At 43.9% G+C, this 27,092-nt stretch overlaps 2 protein-coding genes across 4 annotated transcripts in view; both read left to right on the top strand.

The window, feature by feature from the left end:
* Window positions 1-2,411: 2,411 nt before the first annotated feature.
* Window positions 2,412-6,085, top strand: elp6 (elongator acetyltransferase complex subunit 6). Its single transcript, XM_076081179.1, has 7 exons — window positions 2,412-2,710; window positions 2,851-2,929; window positions 3,536-3,606; window positions 3,957-4,081; window positions 4,385-4,604; window positions 4,710-4,871; window positions 5,351-6,085. Exons 1-7 carry the CDS (start codon window positions 2,657-2,659, stop codon window positions 5,474-5,476), a joined length of 837 nt encoding a protein of 278 aa, XP_075937294.1. The 5' UTR covers window positions 2,412-2,656; the 3' UTR covers window positions 5,477-6,085.
* Window positions 6,086-6,141: 56 nt separating this feature from the next.
* scap (SREBF chaperone) overlaps window positions 6,142-27,092 on the top strand; it is a 32,560-nt gene continuing 11,609 nt past the window's right edge. Inside the window, exons 1-14 of one of the 3 annotated variants that reach the window (XM_076081144.1) lie at window positions 6,142-6,331; window positions 11,496-11,696; window positions 14,332-14,452; window positions 14,894-15,051; window positions 15,548-15,768; window positions 18,183-18,288; window positions 18,542-18,714; window positions 19,457-19,583; window positions 21,768-21,880; window positions 22,155-22,249; window positions 22,511-22,609; window positions 23,184-23,396; window positions 23,747-24,135; window positions 24,327-24,476. In XM_076081144.1, coding sequence (XP_075937259.1) covers window positions 11,575-11,696; window positions 14,332-14,452; window positions 14,894-15,051; window positions 15,548-15,768; window positions 18,183-18,288; window positions 18,542-18,714; window positions 19,457-19,583; window positions 21,768-21,880; window positions 22,155-22,249; window positions 22,511-22,609; window positions 23,184-23,396; window positions 23,747-24,135; window positions 24,327-24,476 — 2,087 coding nt within the window. In that variant the 5' untranslated portion in view covers window positions 6,142-6,331; window positions 11,496-11,574. The other 2 variants (XM_076081145.1, XM_076081146.1) reach the window with 2 other exon arrangements.

Genomic DNA, 27,092 nt, shown 5'->3' with positions numbered 1-27,092 from the left:
ACAGAGCCTTTTAGCAACATTCAGCTCAGTGTTTTGCTTTTACAGCCTCTTGCTTTACTGTTTTGGTTCAGTTTCTGCGCTCTCATCGACTTTCTTGTCAGAGAAAAACACCCCTGATAAATTCCAGATAGAGTTCTAGATATATATATTCATGCTTCCTGCCCAGCACCAAACAGCAGACGGACAAAGTCAGAGACAAAGTGGAGCATATAGCAGCTTCAACACCAGGAAATTTGAGTAGGTGGAGACCAAAACAGAGCTAGAAGGAGAGTGGCTGTTCTACTTATTTTCCACCACGTGGACAGAAACACAGCTCTGAATGCTAATGGGGTATCTGTTAAATGTGTAAACGTTTCCTCACGCGCTTTAACAACTTCATAAGGTGATAATATGTTAGTGATCTGTTTGTTCTGCTGCCCCCAAGTGGCGAAAAACAAAACTATCAAAGCAGCTCTACTCTCTGCAGGACATTTTAAAGACAAGTCAAAAACGAATTATTCAACTAAAGCGAACAACAAAGAGCCAAAATACTAACTATTAAACTATCTTTTGATGTGACAAATGTGATGTTCAGTGACTTGACTACAACACTTGCTGTCGCACAGAAACAACTGAGATGGGAAGCATCCAGTCAGGTGTAGTTACTCAAACTTGTGAGTTGAACCGCAGTGCAAAAATGTTTAGTGGAACATGTTTAAAGATTCAAATGCAAATTCATTGCATTTGTGATCTTGGTGTATTTGATATATTGAGAGCGACACACTGCCATCTGCTGATTAATTAAAGACATAATCAGTTGTTATTGTTCTCTCTCCCATTTTACTTGAGTGTTTCATCCAGCTGTTCTGCAGTACAAGATGGACTACATACATGAACCAGCCTGAACTTAAGAAAAAAGAAAGATACATTTCATGCAGGTTTAGTGAATGCAGAGCCACACTATACTTTTGTTGGCATCAATCATCAATGATCATCAGGAGTGGATGCTAAAATTGATATCTTTTAGCTCCAATATGATCACCAGCTATAGTCGCTAACTGTCTGTCTGCTGTTTGGTTTTACAGCTTTTTTTCTCTGAAAACGAAGCAACGAGAGCGTTGAGAGTGAACTATACAACTCGATAAATACGAGGGGAGCTGCAGTTTCAGGTGATTGTCGCATTTCACGCATTGTCACATTGTTATTTGAGACATTGTTGTTGTAAAAATATATTATAGCTGCTTTAAAGTCTCTGTTTCGCCTTTTAAATTACCCCTATGAGGGCTGAATTTAAAATGCTCTGTATTATACGCTTGAAATATAACAAATAATAATATCATGATGTGCACCCCTGGAAGAAAAAAACCTGGTGTGAGTTTATTCAGTACCTCCTGATGAGCGCTTCTTCATTAATCGCGTCTTCTACTCAACTGTGACTTGATGCTGATTCCACTTTGGAAAATAAAAACTCATATTTCCAAATATTTACTTCATGTGAAGTGAATGTACAGGGTCAATAATTCCAGGGGTTGATGGTTCACAACTATAAATATTCCTTAAATTTCAAAATGTAAATTTAGCTAATTTGTGCAGATTACCCCGTGTTAAAAAGACAATGATCCCTCCATATTCCATCTTTAGTGTATGATTTATTATGTTTTGCTTATAAAGCAGGGTTGTGCAGAATCAAAGCTATGCTCTAATGTTTTTAACATATTTACTAACATAAAGTAAGACTTCCTGCTCAATAATGTCTACTATGAATCGATGTGAAAAGCAAAGGAAAGTGACGATATGAAAGAGGTTCACATCTGGTTTCCTGGTATCTCAGGAGAACATTATCTCAAGGTTTTACAGGTTGAACACAGAAGAGACCCTCTAGCAAAGGATGCTGACATACAGATTAGCAGTTAATAATGTCAGGTTTTGATGCTAAAAATGCACAAATGTAAAGAAAATGTTGATCTAGAATAGAAGAATGAAGAGCAGAGTTCATGTTTGGTTTCTCTGAGGCAGATATTTCCTTTAATGTATCTGTGGCTGACTTCATCCCTACATGTAACTGTTATTTCTAGTGAACATAGTACCTCAACTACTACCACTGCTACTAATATTACTCATTTACAGTGTACTGCCAACAGGAGGCGGTATCTCAATTTAACAAGGACGGAAACACATCGAAGAAGTCACCATGTGCACGCAAAGATCGTCTATTAAGATAGCTGTACACAGCTGTCACCATGGGGGAAAAAACAAACACTCATGAAAACTTATAATTCAGTCTTCAAAAATGTTTGTTTTTATGTAGTCGTCTAGAATTAATAAAACTGGGTAAAAAATGTTTTTGTAACGTAAGATATTTATTTAGCAATAAAGACGCTACTAACGGCTTCTCCTCCGTGGGCCAAAGGATTCCTCTGGAGTGAGACCTCCTGTAACGGTTCTACTCGTCTTTGGTAACTAGCATGCTACTTGACGTTAGCACAGAGAGCTAATTGGGAGAAAAGCAGGGGAAATTATGGAGTAAAGTAGAATCTTTGATGTTACATTTTAACCTATGAATTAACAAGACACATTTTGAGATTAAGTCCTATTTCGTGACGTTATTTTAGCTCGCTAACAGCCTGTTTAGTTGTATTATTCACAGTTAGGCTAGCTAGTGAGGTTAAAGTTAGCTATGTTTACAGAGCTCAACAGCATCTTGAACACAACTCCAGACAGCTTCACACAGGTGAGAACTTAACATTTGTGATTACGTTATTAAGATGTTAACACACTGGTTCACATGCTAACGTTACTATGGGTGAGTCCCTGTAACACAGCAGCCATGTTTATCATATTAAGTGTATATCGTTGCTCTGTATTCTACAGGGGGAGTTTGTCCTGCTGTCAGACAGACAGAGTGATGCCTCTTTCCTTATTCACCACTTCCTCTCTTTGTACCTGCGAGGTGAGTTATCGCCTGTCAATGTTTATTATATTATTATTATTATTATTATTATTATTATTATGACTATTATTACTTCCTTCCAACCAGCTGTGCTCCCAGTAGACCACCCAACACACCCAAAATCTGTGCAATATAAATACAGTGTTTATTCTGTCTATATATATATATATATATATATATATATATATATATATATATATATATATATATATATATATATATATATATATATATATATATATAATATTTTTAGTTATTATTTAGTTATTGTCGCTTTCTCTCTCTCTCTGTCTTTCTATACTTATTTAATATTCTTTACTGTTGTATTACTTATTTACTTACTTATAATAGTTATATACTTACTATACTGTATATTTATATATATATATACAGTATATATGTATATACTCTACTTTGCCGCTGTAATCCTGTACATTTCCCCACTGCAGGACTAATAAAGGATTATCTTATTTTATCTTGTCTTATCAAAATGAGAGAAACTGTTAATTCATGTCTGTTACAGTTTATTTAGCTGATGATGTCTCTCTCTCTCTCTCTCTCTCTCTCTCTCTCTCTCTCTCTCTCTTCTCTTTTTTTTTATCTCAGCACGCTGCAAAGTGTGGTTTGTGGGTCTGGTGCAGTCCTTCAATCATTACAGTGCGATCAGTCAGAGACTGGTGAGTCTCCACTGTTGTCGTCCCGGTTCTGTTTACTTGATGTTTACACTGCCACTGAGTTCCAGTGGCTCCGTATTAAAACTAAAATCCTAATAATTTGAGTTACAACTTGTTGTATATTGAGTAAAATGCTGAATTGTCTTCTTAGCGTTTGTCTTTTAGTTTTAAGGTTCGGGCACACATTGACTCTGACCCCTTGTGGCATGTATGTATTGATCGGGACCCTGGTTCACTGGGTTTACTGAGGAGCTAACATAGCTAGGTGTTTGCTATCTGTGTATGTTATTAGCCTTAAGCTTGGCGCTATCACAAGTGATGACATTTAAACGTGTGTATATCTGTTGTCTCAGGGTGTCAGCCTAACACAAGCCAAGGAAAAGGGTCAGCTGGTTTTCTTAGAGGGACTGAAGGAGTCGCTCTCTGTGTTGATTCCTGAAGACACCGACCCAGAAAGTCAAGCCATGGACTTCCTCAGGTACAAACAAATAATCACAGTTTCGTACCTGTACGGACTTGTATATTTTCATGCTCATATGGCATCACTGTTTATTTGTAAACATTGTAATTATTTGAGTGTCTATCCGGATAACTAATCCAACAGTATTACATTTACTCAAGTTTCTATCTGGTTTCCAACATATCAAGATGTAAAATATATACATTTTTCCACATATTTCCAGACTTCCAGACTTCCACACATTTGCCAGTTTGACATAGTGTTGCTCCGCTCTCTTCTCTCTCTCATCATCTTCACCTCCCTCATGTCTCTTGTCTTCAGGGATCCTGCCGTTGGCCTGAAGAGTCTCTACGAGTTTGTCCGGTCCAGTGCGACCAGTTCCAGCGTCGGGGAACATGAGGCGGAGGAGGCGGAGGAGAAGTGGGGACCCCCGGTGCTGCTGGTGGATGACCTCAGCGTGCTGCTGAGTCTGGGGGTGAGCGTTGGAGCCGTGCTGGACTTCAGCCACTACTGCCGAGCCACCGTCTGCTCCCAGCTACAGGTCAGATCCTTGCTGTCAAAGATTTGTTTGAGATGTTTTACGGGACTTCTGCCGTCATCAGGTCAAATATAAACTCTTGTCTTATCAACATAACTGTGACTGCAGGGCAACGTGGTGATGCTGTCCCGCTGTGATGGGGGAGAAGAGGAGGACGACGGAGACGATGAAGGCTCAGAGAGACTTCTGAAGGGCCTGACCCACCAGTGTAGCCTCACTCTTCATGTACAGGGTCTCCCCACCGGCTACTGCAGGGACATACACGGGCAGGTGAGTGTTTGTCCTTAAATTGACTTTTGTCCAACCAAGAGTTTGTATAGAAGACAATTAACTGGAACATTTTTGCCATTTTTGCTTTAAAGAATAATTTGGTGATCAATCAGTTATTGAATTTGTTACAGTTGTATTTTTTTGGATCCCCTCATTCATATATCAGATCATCATTTCAGCCCAGAGTTTGACATGTAGATGAAAAAATAAATCTGCTTTTGTGTTCACAACTATTACCAATGTAACCGTTACCTGCATCATGAATAACCTAGATTAAATTATGGTGAGGAGACTATTTTGTTTTTGGATTTTACCATGTTTAAAGTATTAATATCTGAGTAAAACTGATAATTGTGACAGAAATAGAGACACACATGTCACATGTATATCTGCAGTATATATTGGAAGGGATCAGTGCAAGTCACAAACATATTCCACAGTAAAGATGTAAGTAAAGCAATAGTGTTTTTTGTTTTCAGGTAGAAGTGTGCTGGAGGAGGAGACAAGGCGATGGGCATCACACTCAGAAGAAACTCTTTCAGTACAAGGTCCATGACAAAGGAGCCTCCTTCTTTGCTCCCGGGACGTCCAGCGCTGTCCTCTAGTTCCACCGTTCAGCGTCCTTGTTTTGCCTTTTGTGTCGTTTACACGGTGACATCTGACTGTTATATTTTAATATCACCTGACAACACAAGCGGGGTGTTTAGCTGCCAAAGTAGTTGGTGTACCGGACAAATCCGCCAACCATAGTCGGGCTTTACGTTTGGATGCTCGCCAGTGTGTCAACGACCCAGCCTGGACCTCAGACTGTCCGGAGGAAGGACGCAGTAATGCTGCCAGCTGATCGCCTGCATCCAGACCTCTGAACTTTTTTTTTTTCTTTCAGCTATTCAAATAAGTGAAAACAAAATGATCAGGCTGGTTTGCTGAAGGTATAACTGCGAACTCATGCCATTGTCAATATTTGGTTACTAGTTGAATCTGTTTTTTTGTGCGCAGACATGCACTGAATGCAGACATGCATGCATGCATGCATGCAAACCGTTATATATTTGTGATGGTGAGTGGACATTAATGGACCGACCAATAAACAAAAAAATACACATTGGTCAAAGTGAGTGCTGGAATGTGGCTGAGAGAATAACAATGAATACATGAGATTATTCTTTACCATGAATGGGTTTTGGTTGACTATAATAAAAGTGTAAGATGTTGTAATTGTCTGCGTGAACACTAGAGGTCGCCCTCTCCTCGCTCGCCCCTCTGCAGGAGGTGAGAGGTCGGAGTGGAGAGGGTGAGACGTCTCTCTGGGATTTGACAACCAGTATTTCTAAAAACGCTGCTCCTTGCATGTCAGCGGCCGAGGCACACACACAAGATAGCCTTTTTTACTAATTCACAAAACAAAGGAATAACACGACGGGTTGCTTCAGTTTACCCAGAAGAAGCATCACCGCAAGGCAAGTGTGTGAAAGCTATAACCACGTTAGCATTAGCTAGCTGTGTGGCGAAAGTTAGCTCCGTGGGCTAACATTAGCTATAGGCGCTTTCATTCTACGTATGTTAGCATTTAGCTTGGTGCCATCACAAGTCGTCTGCAGGTGCAAAGAAGGTACAATAAACGTCATATTTGTATGTGCGTACTTGGTTGTTGCTGTGAACACAACGAGCATAAAGTTGGTCTCGGTTTTATTTAAATTATCTGGTTTATAGATTGTTTACACGAGAAACCAGCTAACGCTAGCTAAATTACACACGCTCTCATGTAAAGGTAGCAAGCTAACGATTAGCGGCAGTGGGTTTGTGTCATTAATTCTAGAGTTCTTACATATTTAATTATTCAGACATTCATGTGTGTGTATATTAGATACATACGGAGATACCAACGTTTTAATATAACTGTTATATCGAATACACCCATTAAGATGCTGGTGGCTAACGTTAGCTTAGCTGATTTCACAGCTTGACAGCAGATTCTTTAAATAAAGAAATAAAAATTCAACCAGTCAGTTCAAACAGGCTTGTATTTGTGTGTTATCTTTGCATATTTGTGTAGCAGTAAAATGTAATAAATAAGGACATTATTTACTTGTGCAAATGAGAGAGAGACAGAGGGAGGAAGAGAGAGAGAGGGAGGGAGAGAGACAGACAGAGGGAGGGAGGGAGAGAGAGACTTACAGACAGAGGGAGAGAGACAGACAGAGACGGAGGGAGAGAGAGAGACAGAGTAAATTAGAACATTATGTCCATGCTCCAGTGGTTTCTACATCATCTCATGTTCGATTATTAAATTGTTGTCTCAGGCTGTGAACTGTTGTTTGGTTGTGATGGATTATTACTCAATCTGAGGTAAATCCTGATCTGCCTCGTCATTGTGTCAAAGTCTACCTCGTAATAACAGTAAACTTACACTTTCACACTATTTACTTGAGGCCCGATCCTTGAACCTTTGTGGTTCTCTCTCTGGCTTTGGAGGCCACCGGTGCCTCCTGGTTCCTGGCAGGTGATGATGTTGCCTCAGGGTTGCATCAGCCCCCATCATCCAGCATGTGTTCACTGTCTTGCAATAGTTATTTCATCTAGTTCAACGTGAACTAAATTGGAAAGACAAGTTACATGTGCTGGAGAAAGATGAAATTTGGAGTGTAATGTGTTAAAAAATCAAAAAAATTGACTTAGTGTGTCCTCATTTTCTTCTTCTTCCTCTTAATACATTGTCAGAAGTCATCGTGCAGAAGCAGACAGCCTGTTACACATCAGCCCCTGTGACACTATAGTTACTGATTGACGGGACATTTCCCTCTCTTGCCGTCAGCTCCGGTAGTAAAAGGCTGCGTTGCAGTAATCTTCTGCTCGTCTGTACAGCGGGACTAATGGGCGTCACTGATCAGAGGAGCACGCTTTCACATTATGCAACTGTGGGATTGAGTCTCGATTATGTTACGGAGAACGGACACGGCCTAAAAACTCTCTGGAATGTGTTTGGGGGGGTAGTTTGTGGCCTTCACTGGAAGTTGTTTATTGACAAGGCGTAGAAATGCATTGGATGATACAGAAAATAGCTGATATGCCATTTGAATCTCTAAGCCCCGGAGATGCTTTCAAGTTAAGCATTTTAGGGAGTGTTGAAAAGAGGTAAGCCTGTGCTTCTTATTTCTGTTCTCATATTTAAGACATTTCTGAGCACAGTTTTCTGACAGGTCATCCTTAAACTTCGTGCATTGCTTTAGCTCACAGTAGTGTTGTAACCATGTGGCTTTATACATCTATTAGCCACCTAATTGAGCTGCAGAGACCTACAAATGATCTCCCAAACTGAATTAGAGCTCGCAGTGTGAGACCCTGTGTCTGTCACGTCTCTGGCTGTGTTTTTGTTGTGTGCTGGCTCCTCACGTGGGACGCATATAGACCGCTCTTTGTTCGGATATTAGCTGCCACGGGGTTATTTAACTGAGACCTTTTCCATCGCGATGTCATGGATATTTATTTGGGTTTAAGCATACATGTTGTTTTTATTCCTCCAGCCGTAGTAGCTGGTACCGGCCGGACAGAATAGGATGTCTAAACAATTGCTGGTCACCTGCCAAAGTGGCTGAAGGGAACACAAACCCACAAGCCTGAAACAACAGCACTCGTATTTATTCTTCTTCTCTGGTTGTGAAGTTTTTTTGGTTTTCAAACTTTTCGTGCTTTTGAGGTGTGGATGTGTCGGGGTGCTGCAGCCTGCAGGACCGGGCTGCCCTGCAGGCTCTGAGCCCTGCTCGCTGAGTTTCCGATCGGCTCAAATCCCGGATTAGTTCACTGACGGAGACGCTGCTGAGCCTTTTGCCAAATCAGGTCTCGCTGCTCCACTAATGTAACCCCCACACAGCACGCAGTGACCTGCACAAACAGCAGGGAGATGGAGGCATTCCCTAAAAAGTTTCTCCTCGCGAGAAAGTGAGCGGGACCCCGACCGAGAGTGGACTTTCCTACGGAAACGGAGAGCAGAAAGGCGTCGCTTCAAAGCATGTTTTTGACATTTTGCAGAACCCATTGTACGAGCGTCACAGGACGGTGCCTGTTATAACTGTTTTAGGGTATTTATAACAGCAGATCAAGAGACTCCTGAGGCGAATTCCTCCCGGGGAATGTTTCCGTTGCACCCGGGGGGACGAGCCGAGCAGTCGCACACTCTGCCCGGATCAAGAGGGGAGCACTGCGTTAACCACCAGGCACCGCTTACGCTTAAAAAACCCTCCGCCGCTGCTTTCAGGGGACGTAGACGGCTGCGAGCCAGAGAGGTAACCTGGTCTCCCGCCAGCAGGTATGGTCTCAGAACACTTCCACGCTTGTGTGATGGATGTGTATCGTGGTAACGGCTGCCGCGACGGAGCTGTGTTGTTGTGTTTTTTTTTGGCACGGTTGGCATATAACGCAGCGCTCTCTTAGTGACACCGGGTGAAAAGCTGAGGCTCAGTGGTCGGGTAGCATGACACACGGTACTAATCCAGCTGCGGTGCGTGTGCCCGGGCAGCCGGTTAAACATTTGTGTAACTACAAACACTCGATAGGCAGCGCTGAGCCGGTCTGCTGAGTAAACAGAGAGAGACGAGGGCTGAGATTGAGCAGGGACGTCAACAGGAGATCCAGTCGATACGAGAAACTGAAGGAACTGATTCAGTTTGAAGGGAAGTGAAGCCACGAAACAAAGGATTCCACATTTTATTGTACTCTGATTCACAGTTACCAAAATCAATGTTGAGGCTGCAGGCAGTCACAGAGCAATGATGATATGCAATGTATATTTATATAGTCAATATTATTAATTCAATGACTGTCAGTAGAATCATATTGTTTAGGTTTAAACATACTGTGTTATCGTTTTACAGATTTCTTCTTAAGTTATTCAAAGCACTGAGTTTACAGTAATATTTAACACAAAGTCATCAAATCCACACGCTGGAAAAGTGCAGCAGTGACTGAAAACTTTAACGATTCATCATAAAATATTTGCCAAACTTGCTGATTAATTTAGCTGTCAAATGTCAAATGTATGCACTTTTGATCATCTGTTTCCTTAATTTCTTAACCGTGTAAAAGCTAGGGCTGCCTCCAACTGAAACTCAAATTTACAATTAAAAACATGTGATGCAGTAAATTCTCATGTTTTAGATGCGTGAATGTTTCTGCCAACTAAATGATGAATGAAACTATTGAATTATAAAATATCTGTCAATCTGTGAATTGATTCATTTTCTTGTAAACACTTAAAGGAGCTCATTGAAATTGAATTGCTGCTCTCGCCCCTCTTTGGCCAGCTTACCCCTCTGTGCCCCCCCCCCCCCCCCCCCACCTGAGTGAACCTGGTGGTTTGTTGTTGTTGTTGTTGTTGTTGTTGTTGTGTGATCGATGACACGTCTGTGTGCTTCAGTCAGGCTGCTCAGCTACGGAGTCTTTATGTTTTCTACTGGGGTGGATGTGTCCACACCTCTGTGGCTGCTCAATGAGCTGTGTGTTTAAAGACATGTGACCCCTGTACGAGCTGAAGGAAACACACACACACACCGTGCCTTCAGTCAGCAGCACGGGTGCCAAAACGTGGAGCATGTCACTAAGTATGTGTTGAGGACAGAGCTTCGCTTTAGGAACCGGCCTCTGAGCGCATGTGTAGTAGATTTGTTTATAAAAACGTACCCTGAGAGGTTAATAAATACTTGTTTCACGTGTATGAACCACATACTGTGTATAACAAGTGGACGTAGTCATCGTGACGTCACCCGTTGGTTTGTGGACTTCCGTATTGAGGCCTCGAGTTTGGCAATTTCACCGTCGCCATCTTGGATTACGGCCGTCGCCATGTTGTTTTTTCCACAACCGATGAATGGAAGTGACGTAGTTAGCGCGCCCTAAAGCATACCCTGCTTTAGGGCGCGCTAACTACGTCACTTCCATTGACTCTAAATGGACCATAATTTACTAAATGAACATCATGCAGCCAGAGATCACATACAGGGTAAAGGCAACTCTAAATGCGTATAGACGGTTATGGGACATCAACATTACCCATAATGATTCACCAGCTACTGGTTTAAACTCTCCAGCGCTGCATCACAACACGTTGTCGGTATAGACCAAAGTTTTGATAATTGACTAATTGTTTCAGTCATGGTTCAAGCAGAAGTGCCAAACAATTGATTGTATTTGCTGTTTTTCTTTGGTTTATGTAATTGTAGATTTAATATCTTCTTAAACTGGACAAAACCAGCTATTTGAAGAGCGCTATGAACGTGTGATGGCCATTTCAGACACCTCATACACTAAAGGGGAAACCAGTTAATTCACAAGTTTTATCTTTAGCAAATCTGCCTAGTAACCCCTTAAAAAAAGTACTTCATGAAGTAATGAAATGAGAAGACTGAGTGTATATATGAGGCAGCAACCATTTGGTATTTTCCCCGAAAACGATTTATTGATGAGATTTTTAATAAAAGTTTTTTTTAAGTATAACAATTGGTATTCATACCAGCTGTGTGTGATGTAGCTGTTGAGGTGAATGTGTGTGCGGGGAAACAAAACAATGACTTGTGTACATATACGTTTAGTTTAATGGTCTGTTAAAGTGTTGTCTCGTTGCTCCTCCAGGTCCCTGGATGCCCCGCGGCGCTCCGTCCTCGGCCGCGCAGTGCTTCCCAATGGCCGGAAGTTGACCCCGCCCACCAGGATGACGCTGCGCGAGCAGCTGAGAAACAAGATCTCGGCGGCTTTCTACCGCCACGGGCTGCTGTGTGCCTCCTACCCAGTACCCATCATCCTCTTCACCTCCGCCAGCATCCTCACCTGCTGGTAGGTGTTCGGTTTTTAGTGTGTCGATGCTCAAAGTTTGGATGAATGTCTATGTCTTTGGCAGCTAGACATTTGGAGCTTCAATAGGAATACAGGTAGTATTCAAAGTATCAGACAACGCCTTATGATACAGTAAAGTGGCCTTACTGTACAGTAAGTGCTGATTTAAGCTATTTTTAGGTCAAAGGTATTTGTCTCTGTTGTAGAGAAACTTTGAGTATTTAGGTTAAGGTTCAGTGATCCACAACGCAGCGGATGATCATAACGTAGGAGGGCTTTGAGAGGTTTCTGTGAACACTTCTGCAGTGACGCCGTGAGTCGGGATGCTATCAGTGGTAGAGCATGATGGGTGCCGACCCAAAAATCACAAAATGGATAAATGTAGTCGTCAGCGTGTGCAAGTGACAACAGACTGTATATAAGAAGTGGGCGGAGTTGTTATGACGTCACTCATTGGTTTGTGGACTGACGTTTTGAAGCCTGTAGTTTGTCGATTACGGCCGTCGCCATGTTGTTTTTTTCGCTACAAATGCACGGAAGTGACCATATTTGGACTGCGGAAGAGTGACGTAGAGACGAATAATTCGGCTCTGGTAGCTGCAGCGACCTGTCAATCACAGTAAGCCCCGCCCTAAAGCATCCCCTGCTTTATGGTCTGTTTGACTCTAAATGGACCATAATGTACTAAATGAACATCATGCTGTATTGAAGAAGACTTGAAACTAGAGATTGAGACCATAAACTCATGTTCACAATGTTTACTGAGGTAATAAATCAAGAGAGAAGTAGAGTCATTTTCTCATAGACTTCTATACAACCAGAGGAGTCGCCCCCTGGTGGGCACTAGAGAGAATGCAGCTTTAAGACACTTAAGCATTGGCTTCATGCCACACAGAGGGATAATCATTTTATTTTCTGCTCAGTTAGAAATTGATCCACTATATACCTCAACATTGTTGCAATCTGAATTTTGAATTTAACACCTTTTTAAGAACGCTTTAACAGCGTCTATCCATGCTCACAATCCATAAATACTAAAGGATAAAAGATTGACGTGACTTATTAGTAAGCAGTATTTGATACTGAGAATATTTTGTCAAATCTTTTAAGAGTAGCTGCTTCTCAGTGCAGACTTTTTAAAATGAGACAATATCAATCTTGCTGTCGTGTGTAGACAGACTGAACTGAAGGGAAAGTGATTGGTTAGACAAGTAACCGGCTCAGCTCGTCTGAACTGACCATCTGCACACACACACACACACACACACACACACCCCGCCGACACCACGGCACAAACACTCACTTAACACACGCACATTTCTGCTTTTCTGCTGGTCAAAAGAGAGGACACAGGTCAGAGAGTTGGCCCGAGTGCATCAGCGGAGGCTTTGTGAAACAATCTCAGCAATCCGAAACGCACACACACAAGCACCTGCTGCGAGCCGTCCTCACGGCACCTTTGCAGCGGGGGAGCAGAGTGAATGGACGACCGACCGCCACCCTGGGGCGAAGTGAAAGGAAAAGGAGCTTGAAGACGGGGATGTTAAAGGCACGGCCCCCGAGCAGAGGGCTGTGAGAAAATGGCCCTTGTGAGAATGGGAGGCCTGTCCCTCCATCTGCCTGTCAGGAGGGGGGCCGGCTGAGCACAAAAGAGGCCTTTGTGGAGGTACAGTGACCTTGCTGAGTGGGGGAGGGAGGGAGGGACAGAGAGAGAAGTAAAGTTTCTATCCAAACTGACAAGCACATTTGATCTCAAACACTTTTATTTAACATAATTTAATTTCCAGACGTACGTGAATATAACCATGATTAGAACCACACAACATTTGTCAAAAAAACACTCAAATGAGCTCCTCTGGGTCCTTTCAACGTCACGGCTGTAGAAGCTGATCTTGACATCACACCTGACTAATGTCAGCCTGACTCCTCGCCTTAGGAGTGTTTGAGTGATTAGTGTCTCTCCCACGACTGTGGATTTGTAAGGATTGTAATTAACCGTGTTTTTGTTGGTGGTGGGTCTACAGGATCCCTCAGCAGAAAGAAATAAGTCAGGAACACAGACGCTCTCTTTTCTCTTTTCTGTGGGTATCCATCCATCTCTCCTACCGCCACTGCAAGCTCATCTGTCAGCTGTGTTTAGGGTTGCCCAACACCACCATTTTAAAATGAACTTGCTAACCCCAAACACACACACACACAGACACACCACACACACGGGGAAAGAAATGAGGTTGGTTTGGTGTTTCGAGGGAACGTGTTTTAAGGACCCTCCCATTTTCAGGAGGACCTGGGAGGAGATCTCTCCAGGCAGCGCTTAATCTTTCAAGAAAAGCCGGAGGCCCAGGTGTCGGGTTCTCTGGAGGTGTTTCATCGTGCACACGCGAACACACGCGCACATCACGCATGTGTGTATCAAGTATCCGCTGGTTATGAGCTCTTCTGCAGAGAGTCCTAACTATTGCCTAAATGTTGCGTTCAGGGGTCAAATGTTCCAGCACTGATGTTCCGCTTCGAATAACAGTTGAACTGGAATTTCCAACAGACGGCAGACTTTGAGAGGTTCAATCATTCCCACAATTGTGTTTCATATATCTATTATGCACCCTGTGACCCCCCCCCCCCATCTCTCTCCTAGCTATCCGTTACTGAGGCTTCCCCTGCCTGGGACGGGTCCTGTGGAGTTCACCACAGGGGTGCGAGACTACAGCGTCCCTTCCCATGAGCCTCAGGGAGACCTCGGAGAACGGCCCGACTGGGTAAGAGAAGAGAAAGCACACACACACAAGTTTATATACATCCCAGATCATCATCCCAACCTACTGCTGATCATATTCTGAAATCTGAACCCTGAACTTCACAACATTGTCCTCCCTCTGAAAGTCTGAGCTGCATACAAGTTCTACAGCAAAGATGGAGGCTCATAAATTATGAAAGATGAGCACAAAGGAACGGCTCACTTACTGGTCGGCAGTAGTTTTAATTTACAGGAGGCCAGAGAAGACTTTCACTGTCTTGAGTTCTCGTTTAATGAGCAGTCATTCAACTTGTGTGTGTGTGTGTGTGTGTGTGTGTGTGTGTGTGTGTGTGTGTGTGTGTGTGTGTGTGTGTGTGTGTGTGTGTGTGTGTGTGTGTGTGTGTGTGTGTGTGTGTGTGTGTGTGTGTGTGTGTGTGTGTGTGTGTGTGTGTGTGCTCTGCAGTACCGGGGTCCTCCGGTCGCCTACATCCAGCAGGTGTTGGTGAAGGCGGCGGTGTCTCCGTGGGACAGCAGCCTGGTGCCGGTGGACGTGTTTCGGTCGCCGCTCGGTCGAGCCTTCAGCCTGCTGGAGGAGATACGCAACCACGTCCACTCTGACGGGTAAACACACACACACACACACAAGTATGATAGGCAATCCACTATATTTAAAATGGAGAACAGAGATAAATCCTCGCAGTTAAGAAGCTGGAAACGGATCACTTTTGGCATTTGTATTATTTGTAGTTGAGATAAAGACAAACTGAATATTTAAAGTCCGTTACCCACGTGCTGAGAGAGAGAGAGAGAGAGAGAGAGAGAGAGAGAGAGAGAGAGAGAGAGAGAGAGAGAGAGAGAGAGAGAGAGAGAGAGAGAGAGAGAGAGAGAGAGAGAGAGAGAGAGAGAGAGAGAGAGAGAGAGAGAGAGAGAGAGAGAGAGAGAGAGAGAGAGATCTGTGACCTTAAAAGTAAACCTGCTATAAGAGTGCTGATGGAGTGGCATGGTACTTACCTTGTCTTATTATTGTTCAATAATGCAGGTAAATTGAAAGATTAATATTACCCTCTGCTGAAATACTTTTTGCATTTGTCAGCCTTGTTAATATCTTTCCTCCCAGCTCCGGGGTTCGCAGTCTGGAGACGCTGTGTCTCCAGGTGACGGACCTGTTTCCGGGCCTACGGCGGATGCAGTCGGTGCTGCCCGAGCACGGCTGCCTGCTCGTTTCTCCCGGCAACTACTGGCAGAACCAGCGGGACCTGTTCGACTTGGACCCGGACCTCCTCAAGACCATCCAGAAACATGAGCCCAAAGGCCTGCACACCTCGGCCACGCTGCGAGGTAGGGAGGAGGAGGAGGAGGACGAGGAGGAGAAAGAGGGTGTAACGGAGGCTAATACACAGCCTGCACACGGACTCGTTTTAATCAAAGGGAGGAAATGGCATAGAGGGTGAAATGTGATTTGAGTCAGATTGACACAGACAAACAGCGACGTTTTTAATTGTAAAGTTGAGGTTTAAGTGCTGACATTTCATACACCCCCAACCCGTCCTGGAGTTGTTCCGTGTGCGTTCGTTCGGAAGAGCACGGTGACATTTTAATGGGGTTGTATGAGCTTTTTATTCGTAGTCAGTGGCGGCTGGCGAGGCCCCAACTTTGGTGAATTCAACAGTACGGACACGGGCGCAAAGCAATGTGCTTCTGTGGACGGCGGCAGCAGCTAAACGTATATTAGACACCTAAACAAATCAAAAACTCTACCCTCTACGTTATTTCGAATATATTCACCACTTTAAAGAAAGCCCTTAAGCCGTTGAAAATAACAGTAATTTTACCTCGGGAGTTGCTGGTCTACAGCTGCCTCGATTGTTTCTACTGTTTGTGTTACTGTGTGACTTTGGTGAATCCAAACTATCCTTTTTAAAAGTTACACAACAACACCAACGAACTAACCGATCGAGACAGAAGTAGACCAGCAACTCCCGTCTTCTGGAAGGTAAAATCACTGTTTCGTCAAAGGAATCTTGTGACTTTGAATCGTCATAGATGACGGCTTCGGTTCCCCGGCCAGAAAATGATGTCTGACCACAAAGTAATGCGGTAAAAATATTCTAAATATTGTGTACATTTGAACTCCAAACTCGGGGAGTGAGGAGTCCGGCCTGCCATCATACACTGACTAGATAAATACCTTCACCAACCCCACTTCAAACTGTCCTGCACTGTCCCTTTAAGGCTGGATTCATGCATGTTTGTGACCAGGAAGGCTCTCGCGTACAGACTCACACCTTGACCCATGACATGGATCGATGGAGTGTACAGTGTGGAAAATAGCTCAAGCCGTCAACAATGACGAACATCCATGAACTTGCGACATAGTGCTGGTAAACATGATGATCATACACGCCTTCATCTCTTCACGCATCGACTACTGTAACACACTCGTCACTCAGTGTATCTGCTCTCAACCGTTTGCAGGTCATCCACAATGCTGCCACCAGACTACTCACCAGGACAAATAGAGGGTCTCACATCACCCCCGCACTCCGATCTCTCCACTGGCTCCCTGTAGCATTTAGGATCCACTTTAAAATTCTCACCCTCACTTCCACAACACGGACAGACTCCTACATATGTGGCTGAACTCCTTCACCCTTATTCACCCGCCCGCTCTCTCAGGTCAAACATGTTAAATGATCCGTCTGTCCCACGCACTCGCCTGAAGACCCGTGGTGACCGAGCCTTTGAGGCAGTAGCACCGAGGCTGTATGGTTGTTTAAAATGCATCATGAAGGTGCACTGATAAAGGAGGGAGAAGCTTTTATTAAACCTCTGCCAACGAGGCAATCTGCCTCCATTCCCTTTGATTGGCATCAACAGGAGTCACTGCAATGAGGCAGCGAGCGTTGGGATCAGTGGCATCAGAACAAAAGAGGGTTTCATATCGAAGAACGAGCCGTTTCATTCCTTGGGAACGTAATGAATTCTCTTAAAGCTTTGCCCACTGACATAGTGAACCAAATCACCCTCCCTGACCGCCCGGGCAAAGCCAGCTCAGCATTCTGCCTCAGCTTCCAGCTCAAGTGGTTGTCAGAGGTGTGTGTGTGTGTGTGTGTGGTGGGGGGGGGGGGGGGGGGGGGGGGGGGGGGGTTTGTGGTCAGGGACAGCCCAGCTGCCAGATGCAGTCAGACTGATACTCTAGTTCACACTGAAGGCCGGTCAGACGGGTGACTAATGAATGACTACTTGGAAGCTGCAGTATGAAACACTACAACATGAAATTTACAGTAATGTGCCGTACGCCTGTCACGACTTGTATCGACATATTGTACCGTATGTGGACATGAACTCAATCATTTTTGCTGACCTCATTATTGCCCAATATGTTTGCGTCTCTTTGTGTTTACATAAGACGCGTTGCCAGAATAAACAGCGGGGTTTTCTCTACTGTTATATGACTTTGACATTGCACATTTCTGTTAAAACAGAGCCGGAGTCTTTTATTATATTGTTTTAGCTGTATGGTTTTTATTTTATTCACAATCTTAAGCGTGCGTGTCTGAATATTCCTAATAATCCAAAGTTTATCTCTCTTTAAAAGAGTGTAACTGCCTTGTCATGCTAGTATATTAGCATATCAGTGGCATAGAATGGTTTTCAAACGACAATAATATCGTTTATCACAATTATTTCTAGTACAATATATCGTCCAGCAAATACATGTTAGAAACATTGTGCGTGTGTTTGTGTTGTAGACCTGCTGTTCGGCGTCCCTGGGAAGTACACCGGGGTCAGTCACTACAACAGGAAGAGGGTGGTGACGTACACCATCACCGTGGTGCTGTCCAGCTACGATGCGAGGTCAGTTACACGTGCAATAGAAGAGAAAATAAAGTTTCCTTACAGCAACTACCTGTGTATGGTTCATCAGTTAGAGGGAAGTGTCTGCGGTGTTAATGATGATCTCTGTCTGTGTGTGTGTGTGTGTGTGTGTGTGTGTGTGTGTGTGTGTGTGTGTGTGTGTGTGTGTGTGTGTGTGTGTGTGTGTGTGTGTGTGTGTGTGTGTGTGTGTGTGTGTGTGTGTGTGTGTGTGTGTGTGTGTGTGTGTGTCCAGGTTCCTGGGCAGCCTGCGGTCCCGTCTGAAGCAGCTCCACCCGTCGGCCAACTGCAGCCTGAGAGACGACCACATGGTCCACGTCCACTTCAAGGAGGAGATCGGCATCGCCGAGCTCATCCCCCTCGTCACCACATACATCATCCTTTTCGCCTACATCTACTTCTCCACACGTCAGTCCCGCTCCTCTGCCCGTCCGCTCTGTGCCAAAGATCCAGACTCGTGCCCGTCGGGTTCTTTTGTGTGCACACGTGTGTTTGTGTGCCAAGGTTGTTCCTGTGCGGGGATTATCCTCACGCAGGAACACTCTGCTGTAGGAACCCACTTAACCCTCAGCGACCTGCCTCTGCAAATATCCGTTTAGAAAACGAACGCATTCGTCCTCATTTTACACAAAATAATATTCACACTCGTATGAGTTAGTTGATTTATGTTTGCCACCTTGTTAAAGACATTTCTTTTACAGTTATAATGTGCAAACGTAACCTAGAAAATGCTTCTAACTGCTGTTTTGCTCATTTTTTAATTTTCGAAGTGAGAAAGTAATTTTTTTCTTGATTCCTGTAAAATAAGTTTTTAATTAAATTTTTTTTGAGGGCACAACTATAAAATAACCTTCCTTTTATACATTTAAATAACATTATGTAGCTAGATCTTTACAATGTAGGGATTTTCAGAATTAATGATCGAATGAAAAACCTTCAAAGCTTAAAAAAATAGTCACAGAAGTGAAAGAAAGTTTTAAAAAGGCTTCAAATATTTTGATTAATGCAGAAACAATTTTAGATTTTAAGTTATTTTAAAAATCCTGTTTCTTGATCTACTGTTGGCTGAGGTGTTGGACAGCTACAATAGTTAATGAATATAACGATCATGTCCCGTCCTCCTCATGTCTTCTTTCTTTCCTCCCTGCAGGTAAGATAGACATGGTGAAGTCAAAGTGGGGTCTGGCTCTGGCTGCTGTGGTCACCGTCCTCAGCTCCCTGCTCATGTCCGTGGGACTGTGCACGCTGTTTGGACTGACACCCACGCTCAACGGAGGGTAGGAATGCCCCCCTTTTGTTTTTATCTCCAGCAGGAGAACCGCTCGTGTGCGCCCGGGGAATGAGTGTGCGCCTCTGTGTCTGTCCACGGCTAATCTGGCATTCTGCTGCAGCAAACTGCATAATGTTTTGGGTGGCCAGTTGTGGCTGCGTTCAAGAGCCTCTCGTGTTTGCAGCGACTCAAACTTTCTCGAGATAAACTTTGTCAAACCCTAAACTATTCATCTCGGGCCATTGTCAGTTCAAAATGATGCAGACGTGACCAAATACTTTAGTTTATGAGCGTTACCTGCAAGACTAATGACATTCTCCTGCTAACATGCTAAGCTAAGATGGTAAACATGATAAACACTGCACCTGCTAAATATCAGCATGTTAGCATTTAGTTCAAAGTGCGAACCTGCCTGGAGACTCTTCGGCTTGAATCAGGAAAATGTCAACATGTATCTCACAACTTGAGTCACGTGTACATTTTTCCAGACAGCAGTGATTTTAAGAAGACCAACAGTCGTGGAAACGAAACTACTGACCAGAAACAATTAATGTCAAACCTATCTATGTAAGGTAAAATATAAAATAATTGAGTTTAGCTTCTAGGTCTCAGTTGGATCCATTTCTGCAGCCCTCGTCTCGCTCTGCTGTTGATGTATCCCGTTAATATTTACTGACCCAAAAGGCCATTGCAGTTTCATCATTGGCTCTTATCTGAATCACTGAAAGACAAGGACAGGTCCTTGAAAAAAACACTCACACACACGCACACACACGCGCATACCAGCTTATTGACTTCTCACTTCCTCTGCATTGACTTTCTCATGGATTTGTGTTAATGTGTACAGAAGGTGGGCGGAGAAGTCTGTGTGTTAGTGTGGATGAAGGAGAGTGGACGGGGCATGGATGTGGGTGGAGACGTAGCGATATTGACATTCCCCGGTTGTCCAATCGTTTGAGGATTATTAGAAAGACTTTGTGGCGTGACCACGTAACAAACACGTGGTTGACTCCACATAGAGGGCTCCTGGTACAGTGGTAGTAATGAGTGTGTGTGCTTATTCCTGGTACAGTGGTAGTAATGAGTGTGTTTATTTTTTCCTGGTACAGTGGTAGTAATGAGAGTGTGTGTGTGTGTGTTTATTCCTGGTACAGTGGTAGTAATGAGTGTGTTTATTTTTTCCTGGTACAGTGGTAGTAATGAGAGTGTGTGTGTGTGTGTTTATTCCTGGTACAGTGGTAGTAATGAGAGTGTGTGTGTGTGTGTTTATTCCTGGTACAGTGGTAGTAATGAGTGTGTGTGTGTGTGTTTATTCCTGGTACAGTGGTAGTAATGAGTGTGTGTGTGTGTGTGTTTATTCCTGGTACAGTGGTAGTAATGAGTGTGTGTGTTTATTGTGTACGGTGTTGCTGAGTGAGTGATGTAACGTGCAGAGTTGACTGCTCTGTGACCCAGTTATACACTTCTACAGTACAAGCTAAAGTAATTTTTTTCAAAGCGATTCTTCACAAACATTTGAGGGAGATGGGGAATATTTGTTCCTTAGATTTACTGCTGATAATCTCGGTACTAAAGTTTGTACTTCTTGAGTCCGCCGGTGCGGCGCTCGTCCGGAGCGCAAAGTTTCAAGAACTGCTCTCATGACTTCAGAGCAGTGAAGAAGGATTTTGTTGTTACGTTAGTATATCCAGCAGCAGAAGTGAACTGCGGTCAATGAGCCGCAGCCTTTGTTTATTCAAAGCTTATTAATATTTAACGTGCCGCGTGTCCACAATGCACCTACGGCATCACTGCACGTGGTTGGGTCCCCAGCAATACAGCTGTGTGAAGAAGTCACGCACAGACAGACTTGCGTTATATAATTAAACTTTATAGGTAGATTGTCAGGTTTCTTTATGTGTGTTAGGGGGGAAAACATGCTAAAATGGCAACACGCTACAGTGTATACACAGTAGGCTAACTTTTAGTGGCATCGTGGTGCAGTTGTTGGCGCTGTATAGAAAGCCAGGGTTCGATCCCCGGTCGGTTCGTGTTAAATGTGAAAATCAAATGAAAGCATCATGCATATCATACAATTGCTCAAGTTACCTAGATGTAAATAGACGATACTGTGGTGACCCCTTTAGATGCACCGTATGCAGACCCACACTCAGAAGTGAGTGTTTAATGTTTTGTTGTTTTCTGTCTGCAGGGAGATTTTTCCTTACCTGGTGGTGGTGATCGGCCTGGAGAACGTCTTGGTCCTCACCAAGTCCGTGGTGTCCACCCCCGTCGACCTCGAGGTCAAACTTCGCATCGCTCAGGGTAAGGATAAAGTGTGTGTGTGTGTGTGTGTGTGTGTGTGTGTGTGTGTGTGTGTGTGTGTGTGTGTGTGTGTGTGTGTGTGTGTGTGTGTGTGTGTGTGTGTGTGTGTGTGTGTGTGTGTGTGTGTGTGTGTGTGTGTGTGTGTGTGTGTGTGTTCATCAGTAGATTGTTAATACGCCTGAGCTTGTGGAGCTTGTCACAGAGAAATGATTAGAGCATCTGATTTATTGATTTATTTTTCGGGATGTCATTAGAATTTGTTTTTCTTCTCCAGGTCTTAGTAATGAGAGCTGGTCTATCATGAAGAACATGGCCACTGAACTGTGCATCATCCTCATTGGATATTTCACTCTGGTGCCGGCTATCCAGGTAACAGAAACATCGTTGTATTGTTGCGTCAGCAAAGTATTAGAAATAATAGATCGACGTGTTTCATATACTGAGACGGAATGTGTTGAAGAATCTGTTTCTCACTGAGCATTGAGTGTTCTTCCTGCAACACATGTCGCACTCAATCCAAAAACACTGGAGCTATGTGAGCCAGTCATCGTGCCTGTTTTTTAACCCGTTTGTTAAAGTTAGAAATGCTAACATCGGCTTTGTCTCCGCTGGTGTGTCCGTGTGCTGCAGGAGTTCTGTCTGTTCGCTGTGGTCGGGCTGGTGTCTGACTTCTTCCTGCAGATGTTCTTCTTCACCACAGTGCTATCTATAGACATCCGACGCATGGAGGTGAGAGAACTCTCACTCACTTATACATACAGACATTTTCAGTCAGGAGTACATTCAAATCTCACACACACACACACACACACACACACACACGTGAGGCTGTTGAAAGCAGAATAACAGAAACTGACAACCAAAGTTACGGCTGTTTTGAAATCTGCGTGTACTTGACACACAGAGGCACATATCTGTCAATCAATCATGATAATCATTGTAGGAATCTTATTTGTAAACATGAAGATAACTGGTAAAAAGGTCAAACTGGGGCTAACACACACACACACACACACAAGCTCTTTCTCATGAGCACATATGAGTCACACAGGAGGTCGGGTGGCTGTTACATTCAGCACATAGTTTTCAGATTACTGTTTTCAAACTAGTTAGTCCTTCTACACTGAAACCTTTCATTTGTGTTTAGCTCAGTGCACAACTAAGTGAGCATTGGCATCATAGGATTATGCATTTACATGCACAAAAATACAATCCTGAATCCTCAGTAGAATATGTGGTAAGATGTGTTTTTATATATATATATATTAACCGATTAGTCTTTTTAACCCCTCCCTAACCACAGTTGGCTGATTTGAACCGCCGCCTGCCGGCCGAAGCAGGTCTGCCGCCGCCGAAGCCTGGCCTGCTGCGTACACGAGAGGTCCCCCCTCCCCCGCGGCCCTCCCCCCACACGATCACCCTGCAGACCCCGGCCTTCAGGAACCTCCGGCTCCCCAAGAGGCTGCGTGTGGTGTACTTCCTGGCCCGCACGCGCCTGGCTCAGCGCATCATCATGGTGAGAAGAACGGACTTTAAATTTGTACTGTTTCATGCAACGTTGTTAACATTCTCTGTTATTTTTATCTTTGTCGGTTCAGTGAGGCTGCACCCTCAAGCTGACTTTTACCCGTGTCATTGCTTTGAAACGGATAAATAGCGTTGCAATTGAAACCACAGCTACAGGGACTGGTAGCTTAAGACTACATCCACATTAAGCTCGCTAAGTCAGACAGAAAGCATCATCAAATCATTTGAGCTTTAGTTTGAAAATATGCCTGATGATCAAACAGTGTGACGTGATGTTTTCAGCAGCTCCAGCAGAAATCTCACCTCAACTGACCGACTTTCCGTTTGCTTCATCTTCAGGTCGGAACGGTGATCTGGATCGGCATCCTCGTCTACACCGACCCAGCCGGAATACGCACCTACCTGGCTGCACAGGTGTCGGAGCAAAGCCCTCTGGGAGATCCCGGAGGAGGCGGCCTGCCCCCTCACCTCGGGGTGCCGCCCGTCTTTCGTGGAGGCGATCCTACCAGCACCCTCAGAGTCCACCCACCACCAGATCCGACTCCCTTACCCGAGAACCAGTCACAGGGCCACCATGGTGCCGCCAGGGCGGGGCCCCTCCCCCAGGCTCCGCCCCCCGCCGTGCCCCAGATCACCTGGGGAGCGGAGGACGAGGAGGGCTGGAGGAGGCTCTCCTTCAGGCACTGGCCGTCGCTCTTCAGCTACTACAACATCACTTTAGCCAAGAGGTGAGCGTCGCAGCAGAAGACAATTAAGAATTTTGTTCTTTACCCACTGAAATGTTTTTACTACCGGTTAACTATGTTTATGTCCCAACGTAAAGGTACATTTGACAGTTTTAGATTCTGCATTCTGATTCTGGAGACCCCATGAGGTTTCATAGTCTATATTAATTCTGTTACTGGACGTCTGGTTTCAGGTACATCAGCATCCTGCCCGTCATCCCCGTCACTGTTCACCTGAGCCCTCAAGAGGCCATTGAGACGCGTCACCCTCAGGACACCAGACACCCCCCGCCATCCATTCCCAAAGTCTCTGCAGATCTACAGACGGACCTCACGCTCTACAAGTTAGTACACACACACACACACACACACACATGTCTTTCAACCAGGATGTTGACGTGCACTTGAGAAACCTGGTTATTGTCGCTTTCTAAACTAACCAAGCTTTTTAAGCGCTCATGTACATGACAACACATCAGAAAGAGAAAAGTAACACCAGCCGTCCCAAATAACTCAATACAGAGTCTGACTGAAACTGAAAGAGAGCTGAAGAAGGTCAGCAGAAGGTTGTTCGGCAGCAGGTGGGGGAGAAATCTGATCACCGACCAGCTGGATGGAGTTTTAGTAGTAATTACGCTGTTGTTTGTTTTTGGGCTCCTTTTAGGAGTGAGTTCTTTTCTGCTTATATATATATATATATAGAGTCTGAGAAAGTTAAATAGTGCACATTTCTTATTACATTTGTTGTGATAGTTGAATCAACTCATGTTGAGTTTATATAGTTTGCACAGTGCCTATAAAAGCATCCAGCTCCTTTTAACCGTTTTATTGTTTTATTGATTTACAACGTTTCTTTTTGAGAAGGCCATAAATTGATAAAAATAATTCTTTGGAAATCTGCACCTGGTTAAAACAAAACGCTCTCACACAGACTAGAGTCAGCAGTGACAGGTCCTTGGCCTTGGGTCTCTCCACCAGGGTGTCATTGAACTGATTGCACAGTGGACATTGAAGCCTTTTATTTAAGTCTCTTCTTTGGGAGTCTTCATCAGGAGGTCGAGCAGTGAAGCAGAATAGATTCCGAGGTGTCTGTGAGTCAAGGAAGTGTTCATTTCGTTCAATAGAACTATGACTGAATACCGTCAATGATCTTTTTCTACACCACTGAGACGAGATGAGACTGTGACTATATCAACATGCCTTACAAAATGTAAAAAATAAGATTTTACCAAAATTGCTACACCGGCAGCACAATCATGAGGAGTCGGAGGAACTAACTTGCTTAGTTTTAAGTTGCACAGTAACTTAAGTTAGACCACATCGACTGAAATGTTCAATATGATCTGATGACTAAAAAACACTGAAATGATTTCAGATTTCATCGACTAGAAATAGGTTTTCTTTGACCAAGATACAAAAGACTAAAATAAAAAATAGCTGACGTCACGATGGGCTCTCACACTCGTTTGAAACACAGGCGGGGAATAATGACAAATTTAATTTTTGTTCGTTTTTTTATTCGTATTTAATACAAAGTTGCACTAAAGTCAGAGAAAACCTAGAAGTTTATGTGTCTGGTGTTTTTATGGGGTGAAGTCTATCGCAGCTCTTTTCTTTTGCTTCTAGAAGAAGAGAATGAAGGAGAAGCCTCATCTTTGTTTTATGGATGCATGAAGCGCACCGTGTAAAGTGTCACTGGACTGATTGTAATCTTATCTGACGCTAAAAGAAAAAAGAAGTCTTCACCTCTTGATAAGCATCGTCTCTCCCTGACGGGACCGGACTGGTTGCTTTAAACGTACCCGTGCTTTGTGGTGTTACAGATCTTGAGATCTTTTAAGGATGAAAAAAAATCAGGCACTCAGGTGTTGGACCGCCAGCTTCCCTTCTCTAATAACAGACGTCTTCACCGTGAACAGTCACATTTCACTGCTTGTGAAGGTGCTGAGATTTGTCAGCTTTGTTTACTGTGACAAATCTCTCCACCATTGTTTTCGATGGTTGCCACGTCTGACTGCTGGAAAACTTGTGTGATTGTTGAGTTATTATGACAACTGGCAACCGGGAGCTGTTGGCGGCATAACTGCATATTTAACAGGATTTTCCATATGTGGATTTAGATTCACTTTGTATTTTATGTGATGAAATGTTGCGTCTACTGCGGAAACCACTAAAAAGAGAGTAAATTAGGACAAATAATGAAAAGAAGCAGCTGGAGGCTGTCTCTCCCCCCTCTCTCAGCAACAACATGGGCGTCTGGAGTTGAGCTTTCACTGCGCTGTGTTGAGTAAGGCAAAGCGTTGTCACCTTGACTAAGTGGAAGGCCGGGTTCTTTTCGTTTCATCTTTGGACGGCAGATATGAAGCGCTATCAGCTGAAGTCGGGTCAGGGTCGAGACCTTCTCAGTGGGGAAGTGGCAGCTGAGCTTGAGAAGGCCAGTGTGACGGAGGTGAACACGCGTCAGTGGGATCGAGAGAAAGTTGCAACACAGACAGATTGTCTTCTAATCTCTAGGAAAGGTCGATGGATATCGTATATGGTGACTGTGACCCATTTCAAACATTAAGTTCACTGTTCAAGCCTGTCTGCACAGACCAGCACGGCATCACTGCTGCCTGCATCAGAGCGAATCTACCTCCTCCTGCGTCAGTGTTTACATTTGTTTCTCTCGGCATGTGTCAAGAAATAGGACGAGTCTTTGAGTGAGAAAGAGAATATATGAGGGATTCCTCTTTTAAAAAGGTCTCAATCACAACAACGAGCTTAAAGGGTTCACCCCAAAAATATTTTACTGCTGCTTTAATGCAGAGCTTTGTCTTTTGAGCACTTTATTCTAAATCATTTCAAAGAAGAATCCTCAGTTTGTTGGTCCGTTTTAAAGCCAATTAGCGATGAATCATAAACTTAATTAGCTGATAAATCGGAAAAATAAATAATATTTAGCTGCAGCTGTAGTTGTT

Source organism: Anarhichas minor, unplaced genomic scaffold (genome assembly GCF_050575085.1).
Source record: "Anarhichas minor isolate MPS153535 unplaced genomic scaffold, ASM5057508v1 ptg000079l, whole genome shotgun sequence".
NCBI lineage: Eukaryota > Metazoa > Chordata > Actinopteri > Perciformes > Anarhichadidae > Anarhichas > Anarhichas minor.
The sequence above is the reverse complement of the archived record's forward strand: the minus strand, read 5'-3'. Positions and strand labels throughout refer to the sequence as shown.

Coding starts and splice junctions, on each gene's coding strand:
- elp6 (XM_076081179.1), top strand. CDS start 2,657: ATGTTTACAGAGCTCAACAGCATCTTGAACACAACTCCAGACAGCTTC. Junction 4,082..4,384: donor CAAGCCATGGACTTCCTCAG/GTACAAACAAAT, acceptor TCTTGTCTTCAG/GGATCCTGCCGTTGGCCTGA. Junction 4,605..4,709: donor CCGTCTGCTCCCAGCTACAG/GTCAGATCCTTG, acceptor CTGTGACTGCAG/GGCAACGTGGTGATGCTGTC.